General features: G+C 44.9%; 1 protein-coding gene across 1 annotated transcript in view; it reads left to right on the top strand.

Moving 5' to 3' along the window:
- ANKUB1 (ankyrin repeat and ubiquitin domain containing 1) overlaps nucleotides 1–6,225 on the top strand; it is a 62,127-nt gene extending 55,902 nt beyond the window's left edge. Inside the window, exon 6 of the mRNA XM_038751510.1 lies at nucleotides 5,755–6,225. Coding sequence (XP_038607438.1) covers nucleotides 5,755–5,926 — 172 coding nt within the window. The 3' untranslated portion in view covers nucleotides 5,927–6,225. The remainder of the gene's footprint in view (nucleotides 1–5,754) is intronic.
- Nucleotides 6,226–18,203: the final 11,978 nt, after the last annotated feature.

Raw genomic sequence — 18,203 nt, 5'->3', positions numbered from 1 at the left:
ATGTTTGTACATATTTATTACTCTATTTATTTATCTTACTTGTACATATCTATTCTATTTATTTTATTTTGTTAGTATGTTTGGTTTTGTTCTCTGTCTCCCCCCTCTAGACTGTGAGCCCACTGTTGGGTAGGGACTGTCTCTATATGTTGCCAACTTGTACTTTCCAAGTGCTTAGTACAGTGCTCTGCACACAATAAGCGCTCAATAAATACGATTGATTGATTAAGACTGTAAGCGCCCTTTGGGACAACCTGATCACCTTGTAACCTCCCCAGCACTTAGAACAGTGCTTAACCAATCAATCAATCAATCAATCGTATTTATTGAGCACTTACTATGTGCAGAGCACTGTAGTAAGCGCTTGGGAAGTACAAATTGGCATCACATAGAGACAGTCCCTACCCAACAGTGGGCTCACAGTCTAAAAGGGGGAGACAGAGAACAGAACCAAACATACCAACAAAATAAAATAAGTAGGATAGAAATGTACAAGTAAAATAAATAAATAAATAAATAAAGTAATAAATATGTACAACCATATACACATATATACAGGTGCTGTGGGAAAGGGAAGGAGGTAAGACGGGGGGATGGAGAGGGGGACGAGGGGGAGAGGAAAGAAGGGGCTCAGTCTGGGAAGGCCTCCTGGAGGAGGTGAGCTCTCAGTAGGGCCTTGAAGGGAGGAAGAGAGCTAGCTTGGCGGATGGGCAGAGGGAGGGTATTCCAGGCCCGGGGGAGGACGTGGGCCGGGGGTCGATGGCGGGACAGGCGAGAGCGAGGTACAGTGAGGAGATTAGTGGTGGAGGAGCGGAGGGTGCGGGCTGGGCAGTAGAAGGAGAGAAGGGAGGTGAGGTAGGAGGGGGCGAGGTGATGGACAGCCTTGAAGCCCAGGGTGAGGAGTTTCTGCCTGATGCGCAGATTGATCGGTAGCCATTGGAGGTTTTTGAGGAGGGGAGTAATATGTCCAGAGCGTTTCTGGACAAAGATAATCCGGGCAGCAGCATGAAGTATGGATTGAAGTGGAGAGAGACACGAGGATGGGAGATCAGAGAGAAGGCTGGTGCAGTAGTCCAGACGGGATAGGATGAGAGCTTGAATGAGCAGGGTAGCGGTTTGGATGGAGAGGAAAGGGCGGATCTTGGCAATGTTGCGGAGCTGAGACCGGCAGGTTTTGGTGACGGCTTGGATGTGAGGGGTGAATGAGAGAGCGGAGTCGAGGATGACACCAAGGTTGCGGGCTTGTGAGACGGGAAGGATGGTAGTGCCGTCAACAGAGATGGGAAAGTCAGGGAGAGGGCAGGGTTTGGGAGGGAAGACAAGGAGCTCAGTCTTCGACATGTTGAGCTTTAGGTGGCGGGCGGACATCCAGATGGAGATGTCCTGAAGGCAGGAGGAGATGCGAGCCCGGAGGGAGGGGGAGAGAGCAGGGGCAGAGATGTAGATCTGGGTGTCATCAGCGTAGAGATGATAGTTGAAGCCGTGGGAGCGAATGAGGTCACCAAGGGAGTGAGTGTAGATTGAGAACAGAAGGGGACCAAGCACTGAACCTTGGGGAACCCCCACAGTAAGGGGATGGGAGGGGGAGGAGGAGCCTGCAAAAGAGACTGAGAAAGAACGACCGGAGAGATAAGAGGAGAACCAGGAGAGGACGGAGTCTGTGAAGCCAAGGTCAGATAACGTACCATTATTATTATTATTATTAATAGAATTATTGATAGGATCAAGAACTGGGACCCTCAGTAGGGGAGCCAGAAGTGGATAGAGTGGTAGAACTACCAGTCAGCTGATAAGCACTTGGAATTCAGAAGGGGATTTCCAAGTATATTTCTCTCTTTTATGGCATTTTTTAAGCATTTACTATGTGTCAAGTATTGTTCTAAGCGTTAGATATATACAAATATGGCCAGAAACAGTTCCTGTCCCATATGAGGCTCACAGGAAGGAGAGCAGGTACTGAATATCCATTTTTTGTAGTTGAGAAAACTGAAACAAAGAGAAGTGACTTACCTAAGGTCACACAGCAGGCAAGTGGCAGAGCAGGGATTAGAACCCAGGTCCTCTAACTCCCAGGGCCGTGCTTTATCCACTAGGCCACACTGCCTCCCACTTATTTCACACAGAGAGGAAAAGAATTAGGTTTTAAATGGTTTTAAACCTCTAAAGCTCCTCAGGCACTGCACTTCTGATTTTCTATTTATTGAAACAACAATAAGGTAATGAGATCTTAGAATCAACCTCGTCTGTTGAAATTGGCAGCTCTGTCCTCTGAAGGGTAAAGCTGAGGTGCCTCTCTCTGTACCTCGCCTAGCTGAAAAATCGTTGCCACTGAGAGGTAATGAAGCTTTGAGTTGTTTTTTATTGAAAGCCCCATGATAAGGCCCTTTGGATCAATCGATCCATCAATTAATGGTATTTAGTGAGTGCTTACTATGTGCCGTGCGCTGTACTAAACACGGGAAAATACAACAGAATATACTGCATGCAGCCCGGGCAGGTATAAGTTAGACCTCTTAGAGGGCTTCTAAATGCCAGATGCATAAAAGAGGCCTTAAAAGAACAAACTCAAGCAATGAAACCCCTTGGTTTTGGGAGGTGGTGAGGACAACGCTTCCAATCAATCAATCATCATCAATCGTATTTATTGAGCATTTACTGTGTGCCCAGCACTGTGCTTGGGAGAGTACAATATAGCAATATAACAGAGTCGGTAGACGAAGTTCCTTGCCCGCAATGAATTTAGAGTCTAGAGGGGAAGGCAGACATTAATATGAAAGAGCCCGGGCTTTGGAGTCGGAGGTCGTGGGTTCAAATCCCGGCTCCGCCAATTGTCAGCTGTGTGATTTTGGGCAGGTCGCTTAACTTCTCTGTGCCTGTTACCTCATCTGTAAAATGGGGATTAAGACTGTGAGCCTCCCGTGGGACAGCCTGATCACCCTGTAACATCCCCAGCGCTTAGAACAGTGCTTTGCACATAGTAAGCGCTTAATAAATGTCATCATTATTATTATACATAAATACACTACAGATAGCTACAAAAGTGCTGTGGGGCTGAGGGAGGGGTGAATAAAGGGAGCAAATCCACGTAATGGAGTGGGAGGAGAAGAAACGGGGGCTTAGTTTCCACTGCGGATGGTCTCAGCTAATAATTTCAGACTGTTCATTGAGGTGGGTGATTTATGGGGATTTGACAATCATTTGACAATTTGACGATTTGACAGTCCATTCTGTTTTGACACTCATTCTCATTACACAATTTGGCTATAAAACAGAAGAATTAGGGAATTTTATTTTTCCCACAGCACAGATCCGTGTATAACCTCATCCGTAGGTTGGTGATGCCAGTTACCTTCAATGAAGGGAGCAGTGGTTGTCTGCATGTGCTGATAACTGTACTTCCCAAGTGCTTAGTACGGTGCTCTGCACACAGTAAGCGCTCAATAAATACAATTGAATGAATGAATGAATGATAACGGTCAAGGTTAAAGAAGCAGCGTGGCTCAGTGGAAAGAGCCCGGGCTTTGGAGTCAGAGGTCATGGGTTCAAATCCCTACTCCACCAATTGTCAGCTGTGTGACTTTGGGCAAGTCACTTCACTTCTCTGGGCCTCAGTTACCTCCCCTGTCAAATGGGGATGAAGACTGTGAGCCCTCTGTGGGACAACCTGATCACCTTGTAACCTCCCCAGTGCTTAGACCAGTGCTCTGCACATAGTAAGCACTTAATGAATGCCACCACCATCATTATTATTATTATTATTAAGATGCGATGCGATACACAACAGCCGTGTGCACGCATCTGATGTTGGTGAAGGTGTGATGGTGAATCAATTGGAAGCCTCCATCTCAGCTTTATGGAGTGCTACCCTACAGTACTTAGTGTTTTGAGCAACTTTAGTGTGTACAAAGACAGTAAAAGAGCGGTGAGGGACAAGGGTAGAAAACATTCTGCTACCAGTGGTGGATACAACAGTGTAAGATTTTGTATCAAAAACCATCAATCTTCAAACTCCCTAATTTCTGTTGAATCGACAATCACTGTAAAGTGATTTTCCCCCAACACCAGGTTCTTCAACAACAATAATAATAATGATGGCATTTATTAAGCGCTTACTATGTGCAAAGCACTGTTCTAAGCACTGGGGAGGTTACAAGGTGATCAGGTTGTCCCACGGGGGGCTCACAGTCTTAATCCCCATTTTACAGATGAGGGAACTGAGGCTCAGAGAAGTGAAGTGACTTGCCCAGAGTCACACAGCTGACAATTGGTGGAGCCGGGATTTGAACCCATGACCTCTGACTCCAAAGCCCGGGCTCTTTCCACTGGGCCACGCTGCTTCCCAGCTCCTACATTATAGGAGAACTAGGAGTGTATTCTACAACTTGGCTGGCGTTCAAGTGGCTTTTGGGATGGAGCCCAGATTCCCAATGTAGCTTTGGAAACTCTGAGGCACGACGCCCCGCGGTAGACACTGGGTGAATACCGGTGATGCAGTCGATCCTTAAAAAGAGGAAAAGACCCAGTTTTTTCGGATGGTTTTTTCTTTAATGCTCTAAATGCTAACCTTCTCGCTGTGCCTCAATCTCATCTACCTTGCCCACGTCCTGCCTCTAGCTTGGAGTGCCCTCCCTTCTCAAATCCGACAGTTACTCGCCCCCATTTCAAAGCCTTATTGAAGGCCCATCTCCTCCAGGACTAAGCCCCCCCCCGACTAAGCCCCCCTTTCCTCTTCTCCCACTCCCTTCTGAGTCACCCTGTCTTGCTCCCTCTGTTCCTCCCCACTCCCAGCCACACAGTACTTGCATATATACGTGTCATTTATTTATTCATAAATAAATAATATATTCTCTGGACTGTGGGCAGAGAATATGTTTGTTGTTGAATTGTACTCTCCCAAGCACTTACTACAGCGCTCTGTATACGTTGAGTGCTCAATAGCTCGATAGATACGACTGAAAGGATGAATGAATGAATCTTTGACCAGCAACATCAGGAAGTAATTTCATTCATTCATTCAATCGTATTTATTGAGCGCTTACTGTGGGCAGAGCACTGTACTAAGCGCTTGGGAAGCACTTAGTAAGCGCTTAACAAATACCATCCTTATTATTACAAGTTGGCAACATATAGAGATGGTTCCTACCCAACAGTGGGCTCACAGCCTAGAAGGGGGAGACAGACAACAAAACATGGACAGGTGGCATGGCGTGAGAATAAATAGAAATAAAGCTGGATGCCCATCATTACAAAATAGAATAGTAACTACGTACAAGTCATTTAACCTGAACAGCTGCTAAAACCAGCAACTGAAGGCAAAATCCGGCACGTTTAGGTGTTTCCCTTAATCCCCACCTCAGTTGAGGGTGAATGTTTTCGGTCAGGCTCTCTCAGTCCATAGGGCTTCCCTCTTCCTCCCTATCTTTCTCCTGGTCTCCCTCGACATTTTCCAAATCTCTCTACCTTCTCGACTCTGCCTATCTGACTCTTTCTGCTTCCCTGATTCCTTCTGCTTCCCTCTGCCTTTCTACTTCTCTGGCCCTCCCTCCCTCTTGGTTTCTCTCTGTGTCCCTGCCGTCCTCATCCTCCCTCTTCTGCCCTCCCTAAATCCCAATTTAGAAGGGCCTCCTGAAGATTATCTCCCGAGGCAGATTTCCCCACCTGCCATTTCTTCAGATTCTAAAACCGGAGTCCCACGGGGTAACATCATCTATTACGTTCGGGAGAGAAGACCTAACGGCGTTGTTTTATTTTCAGTGCCTTTAAAGAGAAAGGATGGCTGCAGCAGTTAGCCATAGCAAGGATTCTAGCCAAGAGGAGCGTTTCCAACCCGACTGCGGGAAGAAGCCTGACTGCAAATCAAAATCTGCCGGGGCGTGAGCTTCGAGAAGGCGAGATGACCCCCGCTGGACTTGGCTCCGTGTCCTAGCACCTGCAATTCAGATTTTTTTTTTAAACTGAAAAATTATCTTTAAGAAAAAGCCTTGCACTAAGTTATCGTCTCATCGAAATTATTTGAACTTACCCAAAATGAGCTTCCAGAGGGTGCAGAATACCGAGTGAAAGCGCATTGAGATCATTCAGGCTTCAGACATCACCATCTCAAGTGCGTAGACCTAGCAGGCCAACCCTGTAGAGCAAGAGGAGACCCTTTCTGTGGATTTCCAATCCTGTAATCAGATGTCATCATAATCACCAGTGGCATTTACTGAGCGCTTACTATGTGTAGAGCACTGTACTGAGCGCTTGAGAGAGTACGACAGAGTCGGCAGACACGTTCCCCGCCCGCCAGTTTACAGTCTAGAGATGAGATGGCAGTCATCTTTGCTCACTGATGGTAATGATAATAATAATAATTATTATTATTAAATACCATTAGATGATGGTATTTGTTAAGCGCGTACTATGTGCAAAGCACTGTTGTAAGCGCTGGGGAGGTTACAAGGTGATCAGGTTGGTAACGACCCACTGATACTTCAAAGACAGCACTGGCTGCCTGCCGTGGGCTAATGTGTCGTGAAATGTTCTCAGAGAGCGCAAATCTATGCTTTGAAAATAATTAGACCCGTGAAACAATTTTGAAAACGTCTTCTTCCCTCTAATGATGTTTATAGAAGTGCAGAATTCGCGGGTTCAAAGTAAAAGCTCCCCGAGGGCGTCATTAAGGCCAGAAAATTCAATATTTCCATAGGATTAGGCTGCTGTTCGGAACAACAGAAAAATCCATTAACACTAATGTACCGTTTGGATGCTATGGTATTTTTAATAAAAATATTTCTATAAGGCTATTGAACCTTCCTGTCCATGAGTGCTTTGCTGGGGGGGGGGGCGGGGGCATAAAATAGATTGTATTTCAGTGCAATGTATTTTGGCCACATGCCCCCGCTGAGAGGGATGAGAGACTCTAATAGATGCATTTTTGGAGTAACCACTCCAAAGGGGCCTCCTTCGGCCGGGGGAAGCGCCCATCTGGGAAATGGAAACACTCCTGCCCTGTAACTCTAGCCCCGGCACCCCGGCCACCTCCCCGGGCTCTTTTACAGACGAATCAGTTCCACGTCTTTAAAGTTCAATTAAGAAAAAGCACCAGATGTCCTCGACGCGATGGCCTTTTACATAAAAACAAAGAAATTTGCCGCTTTGTTCTAAAATCTTAATCCCTAAGGGATTTGTTTTAAAACCCGTTCATTCATTCAGTCATATTTATTGAGCGCTTACCGTGTGCAGAACACTAAGCGCTTGGAAAGTCCAAGTCGGCAACATACTTCCCAAGCGCTTAGTACAGTGCTCTGCACACGGTAAGTGCTCAATAAATACGATTGATTGATACAGAGACGGTCCCTACCCGACAATGGGCTCACAGTCTAGAAGGGACAGACGACAAAACATGCAGACAGGTGTCAAAATCGTCAGAACAAATAGAATTAAAGCTATATGCACATCATTAACAAAATAAATAGTAAATATGTACAAGCAAAATAAATGGAGTAATAAATCTGTACAAATATATATACAGGTGGCTGTGGGGAGGGCACTCCGGACTTGATCTAATGGGATTCCCGATTTCACGGCCGCGATTCGGCACGAGGTTCGTTTAATGATTTTTTTAAATTGTGGCTACTAATTTTCCCTTCATTTAGTGCCAATTTCAGATTCTCCTGTGCGGGAGGGTGAATGCGCTGGGGATTTCTATGGGTCTGTCCCCTGGGTTAGGCTGAATGTTGTTGAAGCGAAGCGACTTTCAAAGAGTCTCTGAAATCTGGGAGTCAGAAGAGCTGGGTTCTCACTCCAGTTTCGCCATTTGCCTGCTGTATGATCTTGGGCAAGTCACGCACCTCCTCTGGGCCTCAGTTTCCTCACCTGTACAATGGGGACTTAACACCCGGTCTCCCTCCTACTAAAACTATATGCCCCTAAGGGACACTGTGTCTGAGAAAACAGCATGGCTCAGTGGAAAAAGCCCGGGCTTTGGAGTCAGAGGTCATGGGTTCAAAAGCTGGCTCCTCCACCTGTCAGCTGTGTGACTTTGGGCAAGTCACTTACCTTCTATGTGCCTCAGTGACCTCATCTGTAAAACGGGGATGAAGACTGTGAGCCCCCCGTGGGACAACCTGATCACCTTGTAACCTCCCCAGCGCTTAGAACAGTGCTTTGCATATAATTAGCATTCATTCAATCATATTTATTGAGCGCTTACTGTGTGCAGAGCACTGTACTAAGCGCTTGGGAAGTATAAGTCCCTTCAAGGCCCTACTGAGGGCTCACCTCCTCCAGGAGGCCTTCCCAGACTGAGCCCCTTCCTTCCTCTCCCCCTCTCCTTCCCCCATCTTACCTCCTTCCCTTCCCCACAGCACCTGTATATATGCATATGTGTTTGTACAGATTTATTACTCTATTTATTTATTTATTTATTTTACTTGTACATATCTATTCTATTTATTTTATTTTGTAAGGATGTTTGGTTTTGTTCTGTGTCTCCCCCTTTTAGACTGTGAGCCCACTGTTGGGTAGGGACTGTCTCTATATGTTGCCAACTTGTACTTCCCAAGCGCTTAGTACAGTGCTCTGCACACAGTAAGCGCTCAATAAATATGATTGATTGATTGATTGATTGATGTCAGCAACATATACAGACGGTCCCTACCCAACAGTGGGCTCACCGTCTAGAAGGGGGAGACAGACAACAAAACATGTAGACAGGTGTCAAAATCGTCAGAATAAATAGAATTATAGCTATATGCACATCATTAACAAAATAAATAGAATAGTAAACATGTACAAGTAAAATAAATAGAGTAATAAATCTGTACAAATATATACAGGTGCTGTGGGGAGGGGAAGGAGGTAGGGCAGAGGTGGGGATGGAAGGAGGAGAGGAAAAAGGGGGCTCAGTCTGGGAAGGCTTCCTGGAGGAGGTGAGCTCTCAGTAGGGCCTTGAAGGGAGGAAGAGAGCGAGCTTGGTGGATGTGGGAAGGGAGGGCATTCCAGGACAGGGGAAGGACGTGGGCCGGGGGTCGATGGCGGGACGGGCGAGAGGGAGGCCCGGTGAGGAGGTGAGCGGCGGAGGAGTGGAGGGTGCGGGCTGGGCTGGAGAAGGAGAGAAGGGAGGGGAGGTAGGAGGGGGCCAGGGGATGGACAGCCTTGAAGCCCAGGGGGAGGAGTTTCTGCTTGATACGTAGGTTGACAGGCAACCAACAGAGATTTTTGAGAAGGGGAGTGACATGCCCAGAGCGTTTCTGGACAAAGATAATCCGGGCAGCAGAGTGAAGCACAGACTGAAGCGGGGCTTTGAATGAGCGTTCACTGTGTGCAATGCGGTGCACGAAGTGCCCGGGCAGGTACAGCAGAAAGAAGAGACACAGCGATATTGCCTTGTCTTTGGCCGTCGAGTCATCTGCTACCCATAGCAACTCCATGGACACATCTCTTGAGAGCGCCTCACCTCCAGCTGCCATTGTTCCGGTAGTGTCTCCATAGAGTTTTCTTGGAAAAAATACGGAAGTGCTGGTTTACCACTGCCTTCTTCCCCTGGTAAACTTGAGTCTCTGCTCTCGAATCTCTTCCACGCTGCCACTGCCCAGCGCAGGTGAGTTTTGACTTGAAGCCGATTGCCTTCCACTCGCTATCAATCAATTAATCAATCAATCGTATTCATTGAGCGCTTACTGTGTGCAGAGCACTGTACTAAGCGCCTGGGAAGTCCAAGTTGGCAACATATAGAGACGGTCCCTACCCAACAGTGGGCTCACAGTCCAGCTAGCCACTGGCCAAGCTAGAAATGGAACGGGTACTCTATTTATTTATTTTACTTGTACATATCTAGTCGATTTATTTTATTTTGTTTGTATGTTTGGTTTTGTTCTCTGTCTCCCCCTTTTAGACTGTGAGCCCACTGTTGGGTAAGGACTGTCTCTATATGTTGCCAACTTGGACTTCCCAAGCTCTTGGTACAGTGCTCTGCACACAGTAAGTGCTCAATAAATATGATTGATTGATTGATTGATTGATTGCTTGACTCTCCCTCCCATAGCCGAGACTGGCAGTGTACTGGAAACTCTCCAGGTACAAACCTGAGAGGGGCCCTGGAGATATCCCTAATTTTAATTCCATCAAAGGGGTCTAGGCATCAAATCACTGAGCAAAGCAGTTTCTATGCAAACAAGATCATTCTGAATGTCAGTACAGGCCCCAGAGAACAGTCTTAATGAAACATCTTCTTTCAGACTAGAGCAGGACAGTTAACGGCTTCTCAACAGGACGAATAAACTTGGACTACGGCTAAATAATCCAAGTAAATTAGCCAAATCAAAGGAGTTTGTGAAGATATATACAAATATAGGGACTGCCTCTATATGTTGTCAACTTGCACTTCCCAAGCGCTTAGTACAGTGCTCAGCACACAGTAAGCGCTCAATAAATACGATTGATGATGATGAAATACAGGCAACGGCATTTACTGGATTATATACCTTCCGATTTATACTGAAGGCCTGAACTTAATTTTCCCTTGTTCACTGAAGTTGGAGTATGCTAGATAGTTTACATAACATTTTAAATTTTATTTGGGGGAAAACACACATATGTCCATCATTATTACTGCATCATTTTATAGCGGGGCTCTAGATTGATTTTAACGTAACAGATCAGCCAAAAAGATTTAAGTGGCTGCAGCTTTTTAAAAAAAGAGGTGAATAAGGACAATTCATCATCAACACAATAACCGCATCCCGGCAAAACCCTACCTCCCCTAAAAGCTTTATCGCGTCCATGTTTTCTTCAATAGAAAACAAAGATTTAGAGGTACGATAGTGTCGTAGTTCATGGCTTTAATCACCTCAGTGAAATTCAGGACAAAAGAGCCTGCTTGTGAACTGCTATAGTTCACTTGTTCCTCTGAACCTAATCTAGTATTTAATAATTGCCATTAGTACCTTGCTGGGAGCCAAATTTGCGATGTCTGAAATTAGTTTCTGATAACTGTAAATTGATGAACTTGGTTCCCTTGGCAATGCTAATAAACTTACAATAACAGCCCTGTTCGCAAGGTTGCCTTCATCCTGCTTGCTAGGGGAATTCTTGCCCGCCACAGGAGCATTGTGACCTGTTGGGAAGAGCACAGGCCTGGGAGATAAAGGGCCTGAGTTCTGATCTCGGTTGCGTGATGCCGTCATTATTATTATTATTATTATTATTATTATTATTATTATTACCCCAGTGCCTAGTAGAGTGCCTGGCACATAGGCCTGGGAGATAAAGGGCCTGAGTTCTGATCTCGGCTGCATGATGCCGTCATTATTATTATTATTATTATTATTATTACTATTATTATTATTATTATTACCCCAGTGCCTAGTAGAGTGCCTGGCACATAGGCCTGGGAGATAAAGGGCCTGAGTTCTGATCTCGGCTGCATGATGCCGTCATTATTATTATTATTATTATTACTATTATTATTATTATTATTACCCCAGTGCCTAGTAGAGTGCCTGGCCCATAGGCCTGGGAGATAAAGGGCCTGTGTTCTGATCTCGGCTGCATGATGCCGTCCTTATTATTATTATTATTATTACTATTATTATTATTACCCCAGGGACCAGTAGAGTGCCTGGCACATAGGCCTGGGAGATAAAGGGCCTGTGTTCTGATCTCGGCTGCATGATGCCATCATTATTATTATTATTACTATTACCCCAGTGCCTAGTAGAGTGCCTGGCACATGGTAAGCACTTCAAAAATGCCATCATCATCATCATTATTATTATTATTATTATTATTATTACCCCAGTGCCCAGCAGAGTGGGTGGTACACAGTAAGCGCTTAACAAATAATAATAATCATCATCATCATCATCAATCGTATTTATTGAGCGCTTACTATGTGCAGAGCACTGTACTAAGCGCTTGGGAAGTACAAATTGGCAACATATAGAGACAGTCCCTACCCAACTGTGGGCTCACAGGTGCTGTGGGGAGGGGAAGGACACTGTCTTAAGTCCCCATTTTCCAGATGAGGTAACTGAAGCCCAGAGAATAAGAATAACAATGATGGCATTTGTTAAGCGCTTACTATGTGCCAAGCACTGTCCTAAGCGCTGGGGAGGTTACAAGGTGATCAGGTTGTCCCACGGGGGGCTCACATCTTAATCCCCATTTTACAGAGGAGGGAACTGAAGCCCAGAAAATGAATGAATGAATTAATTAATTAATTAATGAGTGAATGAATGAATGAATGAGCCCATGACCTCTGACTCCAAAGCCCGAGCTCTTTCCACTGAGCCACACTGCTTCTCTGCGCTCAGTAAGCGCTTAACAAATACCATCATCAGCAGCAGCAGCAGATGGACATTCATTCATCCACTCAATCGTATTTATTGAGCGCTTACAGTGTGCTGCGATTATTGTTATTATCCCATGTACCCCGGCGCTCAGTAGAGCGTCTGGCACATAGTAAGCGCTTGACCAATGCCCCGATCGTTGTCCTTACGATGAGCCCCAGCGGTTAGCGGAGTGTGTGGCCCCGGGGGGGGCGGTTAATCAATCTCGGGGTTTCGGCTCCGTCAACTGTCAGCTGTGTGACTTTGGGCAAGTCACTTCACTTCTCTGTGCCTCAGTTACCTCACCTGGAAAATGGGCATTAAATTGGTGTGAGCCCCCCGTGGGACAATCTGATCACCTTGTAACCTCCCCAGCGCTTAGAACGGTGCTTGCCACATAGTAAGCGCTTAACAAATACCAACATTATTATTATTATTGTTAGTAGGGAAGCAGCGTGGCTCAGTGGAAAGAGCCCGGGCTTTGGAGTCAGGGGTCGTGGGTTCCAATCCCGGCTCCGCCACTTGTCAGCTGGGTGACTCTGGGCAAGTCGCTTCACTTCTCTGGGCCTCCGTTACCTCATCTGGAAAATGGGGATTAAAATTGTGCCAACCCCCCCGTGGGACAACCTGATAGCCTTGTATCTCCCCCAGCGCTTAGAACAGTGCTTGGCACATAGTAAGTGCTTAATTAATGCCATCATTATCATTATTAATTATATCCAGTGCTTAGAACAGTCCCCAGCGCTTAGAACAGTGCTTTGCACATAGTAAGCACTTAACAAATGCCGTCATTATTATTAATTATATACAGTGCTTAGAACAGTGCTTTGCACATAGTAAGCACGTAATAAATGCCATCATTCTTATTATTAATTATATCCAGTGCTCAGAACAGTCCCCAGCACTTAGAACAGTGCTTTGCACATAGTAAGCGCTTAATAAATGCCATCATTATTATTAATTATATCCAGTGCTTAGAACAGCCCCCAGCGCTTAGAACAGTGCTTTGCACATAGTAAGCGCTTAACAAATGCCGTCATTATCATTATTAATTATATCCAGTGCTTAGAACAGTGCTTTGCAAATAGTAAGCATGTAATAAATGCCATCATTATCATTATTAATTATATCCAGTGTTTAGAACAGTCCCCAGCGCTCAGAACAGGGCTCGGCACATAGTAAGCACTTAAAAAATGTCGTCATTATCATTATTAATTATATCCAGTGCTTAGAACAGCCCCCAGCGCTTAGAGCAGTGCTTTGCACATAGTAAGCGCTTAATAAATGCCATCATCACTATTATTATATCCAGTGCTTAGAACAGTCCCCAGCGCTTAGAACAGTGCTTTGCACATAGTAGGTGCTTAATAAATGCCATCATTATTATTATGAATTATATCCAGTGCTTAGAACAGTCCCCACTCATTCATTCATTCAATCGTATTTATTGAGCACTTACTGTGTGCAGAGCGCTGTACTAAGCGCTTGGGAAGTCCAAGTTGGCAACATCTAGAGACGGTCCCTACCCAACAGTGGGCTCACCGTCTAGAAGGGGGAGACAGACAACAAAACAAAACATATAAACCAAATAAAATAAATAGAATAAATGTGTACAAGTAAAATAAATAGAGTAATAAATCCGTACAAACATATATACATATACACAGGTGCGGTAGAGAGGGGATGGAGGTAAGGCGGGGGGGGGGGGGGGGAAGAGTGCTTAGAACAGTCCCCAGCGCTTAGAACAGTGCTTTGCACATAGTAAGCGCTTAATAAATGCCATCATTATCATTATTAATTATATTAAGTGCTTAGAACAGTCCCCAGCGCTTAGAACAGTTCTTTGCACATAGTAAGCGCTCAACAAATGTCGTCATTATCATTATGAATTATATCTAGTGCTCAGAACAGTCCCCAGCGCTTAGAACAGTGCTTTGCACATAGTAAGCGCTTAACAAATGCCGTCATTATCATTGTTAATTATATCCAGTGCTTAGAACAGTCCCCAGCGCTTAGAACAGTGCTTGGCACATAGTAAGCGCTTAATAAATGCCGTCATTATGATTATTAATTATATCCAGTGCTTAGAACAGTCCCCAGGGCTTAGAACAGGGCTTGGCACATAGTAAGCGCTTAATAAATGCCAGCATTATCATTGTTAATTATATCCAGCACTTAGAACAGTGCTTTGAACATAGTAAGCGCTTAATAAATGGCGTCATTATCATTATTAATTATATCCAGTGCTTAGAACAGTCCCCAGGGCTTAGAACAGGGCTTTGCACATAGTAACCCTTTAACAAATGCCGTCATTATCATTATTAATTATATCCAGCGCTTAGAACAGTGCTTTGCACATAGTAAGCGCTTAACAAATGCCGTCATTATCATTATGAATTATATCCAGTACTTAGAACATCCCCAGCGCTTAGAACAGGGCTTGGCACATAGTAAGCGCTTAATAATAATAATGATGGCATTTGTTAAGCGCTTACTATGTGCAAAGCACTGTTCTAAGCGCTGGGGGGAGACAAGGTGATCAGGTTGTCCCACGGGGGGCTCACAGTCTTCATCCCCATTTTCCAGATGAGGGAACTGAGGCCCAGAGAAGTGAAGTGACTTGCCCAAAGTCACACAGCCGACAAGTGGCGGAGCCGGGATTTGAACCCATGACCTCTGACTCCAAAGCCCGGGCTCTTTCTCACTGAGCCACGCTGCTTCCAATAATAATGGCATTTATTAAGCACTTACTATGTGCAAAGCACTGTTCTAAGCGCTGGGGAGGTTACAAGGTGATCAGGTTGTCCCACGGGGGGCTCACAGTCTTCATCCCCATTTTCCAGATGAGGGAACTGAGGCCCAGAGAAGTGAAGTGACTTGCCCAAAGGCACACAGCCGACAAGTGGCGGAGTCGGGATTTGAACCCATGACCTCTGACTCCAAAGCCCGGGCTCTTTCTCACTGAGCCACGCTGCTTCCAATAATAATGGCATTTATTAAGCGCTTACTATGTGCAAAGCACTGTTCTAAGCGCTGGGGAGGTTACAAGGTGATCAGGTTGTCCCACGGGGGGCTCACAGTCTTCACCCCCATTTTCCAGATGAGGGAACTGAGGCCCAGAGAAGTGAAGTGACTTGCCCAAAGTCACACAGCCGACATGTGGCGGAGCCGGGATTTGAACCCATGACCTCTGACTCCTAACCCCTTGCTCTTTCCACTGAGCCACGCTGCTCTCATTAATGAATGCCGTCATTATTATTAATTATATCCAGTGCTTAGAACAGTGCTTTGCACATAGTAAGCGCTTAAAAAATGCCGTCATTATCATTATGAATTATATCCAGGGCTCAGAACAGCCCCCAGCGCTTAGAACAGGGCTTGGCACATAGTAAGCGCTTAATAAATGCCGTCATTATCATTATTAATTATATCCAGTGCTTAGAACAGTCCCCGGCGCTTAGAACAGGGCTTGGCACATAGTAGGCGCTTAATAAATGCCGACATTATCATTATGAATTATATCCAGTGATTAGAACAGTCCCCAGCGCTTAGAACAGGGCTGGGCACATAGTAAGCGCTTAATAAATGCCGTCATTATTATTATGAATTACATCCAGTGCTTAGAACAGTCCCCAGCGCTTAGAACAGGGCTTGGCACATAGTAAGCGCTTAATAAATGCCGTCATTATCATTATTAATTATATCCAGTGCTTAGAACAGTCCCCGGCGCTTAGAACAGGGCTTGGCACATAGTAGGCGCTTAATAAATGTCGTCATTATCATTACTAATTATATCCAGTGCTTAGAAGAGTCCCCAGCGCTTAGAACAATGCTTTGCACATAGTAAACGCTTAATAAATGCAGTTATTATCATTATTAATTATATCCAGCGCTTAGAACAGTGCTTTGCACATAGTAAGCGCTCAATAAATGCCGTCATTATGATTATGAATTAAATCCAGTGCTTAGAACGGTCCCCAGCGCTTGGAACAGGGCTTTGCACATGGTAAACGCTTAATAAATGCCGTCATTATCATTATGAATTATATTCGGTGCTTAGAACAGTCCCCAGCGCTTAGAACAGGGCTTGGCACATAGTAGGCGCTTAATAAATTCCGTCATTATCGTTATTAATTATATCCAGCGCTTAGAACAGTGCTTTGCACATAGTAAGCGCTTAATAAATGCCGTCATTATGATTATGAATTATATCCAGTGCTTAGAACAGTCCCCAGCGCTTAGAACAGGGCTTGGCACATAGTAAGCGCTTAATAAATGCCGTCATTATGATTATTAATTATATCCAGTACTCAGAACATCCCAACGCTTAGAACAGTGCTTGGCACATAGTAAGCGCTTAATAAATGCCGTCATTAGCATCATGAATTATATCCAATGCTTAGAACAGCCCCCAGCGCTTAGAACAGGGCTTGGCACATAGTAAGCGCTTAATAAATGCCGTCATCATCATTATGAATTATATCCAGTGCTCAGAACAGTCCCCAGCGCATAGAAAGGTGCTTTGCACATAGTAAGCGCTTAATAAATGCCGTTATTATCATTATTAATTATATCCAGCGCTTGGAACGGTGCTTTGCACATAGTAGGCGCTTAATAAATGCCGACATTATCATTCTGAATTATATCCAGTGCTCAGAACAGTCCCCAGCGCTTAGAACAGGGCTTTGCACAAAGTAAACGCTTAATAAATGCCGTCATTATCATTGTTAATTATATTCAGTGCTTAGAACAGTCCCCAGCGCTTAGAACAGGGCTTGGCACATAGTAAGCGCTTAACAAATGCCATAATTATCATTATGAATTATATTCAGTGCTTAGAACAGTCCCCAGCGCTTAGTACAGGGCTGGGCACATAGTAAGCGCTTAATAAATGCCGTCATTATCATTATGAATAATATCCAGTGCTCAGAACAGCCCCCAGCGCTTAGAACAGTGCTTGGCACATAGTAGGCGCTTACTAAATGCCGTCATTATCGTTATTAATTATATCCAGCGCTTAGAACAGGGCTTTGCACATAGTAAGCGCTTAATAAATGCCGTCATTATGATTATGGATTATATCCAGTGCTCAGAACAGCCCCCAGCGCTTAGAACAGTGCTTGGCACATAGTAAGCGCTTAATAAATGCCGGCATTCTCATTTTTAGACTGTGAGCCCACTGTTGGGTAGGGACTGTCTCTATGTGATGCCAATTTGTACTTCCCAAGCGCTTAGTACAGTGCTCTGCACATAGTAAGCGCTCAATAAATACGATTGATTGATTATTAATTATATCCAGTGCTCAGAACCTCCCCAACGCTTAGAACAGGGCTTTGCACATAGTAAGCGCTTAATAAATGCCGTCATTAGCATTATGAATTATATCCAATGCTTAGAACAGCCCCCAGCGCTTAGAACAATACTTTGCACACAGTAAGCGCTTAGTAAATGCCGTCATTATCATTGTTAATTATATCCAGTGCTTAGAAGAGTCCCCAGCGTTTAGAACAATGCTTCGCACATAGTAAGCGCTTAATAAATGCCGTCATTATGATTATTAATTATATCCAGTGCTCAGAACAGTCCCCAGTGCTTAGAAGAGTGCTTTGCACATAGTAAGCGCTTAATAAATGCCGTCATTATGATTGTTAATTATATCCGGCGCTTAGAACAGGGCTTTGCACATAGTGAGCGCTTAACAAATGCCGGCATTCTCATTGTGAATTATATCCAGCGTTCAGAACAGCCCCCAGCGCTTAGAACAGGGCTGGGCACATAGTAAGCGCTGAACACTGAGCCCCTTCCTTCCTCTCCATCCCCCCATCTTACCTCCTTCCCTTCCCCACAGCACCCGTATATATGGATATAGGTTTGTACGTATTTGTTACTCTA

This window comes from Tachyglossus aculeatus, chromosome 1, assembly GCF_015852505.1.
Source record: "Tachyglossus aculeatus isolate mTacAcu1 chromosome 1, mTacAcu1.pri, whole genome shotgun sequence".
NCBI classification, from domain to species: domain Eukaryota; kingdom Metazoa; phylum Chordata; class Mammalia; order Monotremata; family Tachyglossidae; genus Tachyglossus; species Tachyglossus aculeatus.
Note: the sequence above shows the minus strand (reverse complement) of the source record. Positions and strands in the feature narration are given on the sequence as shown.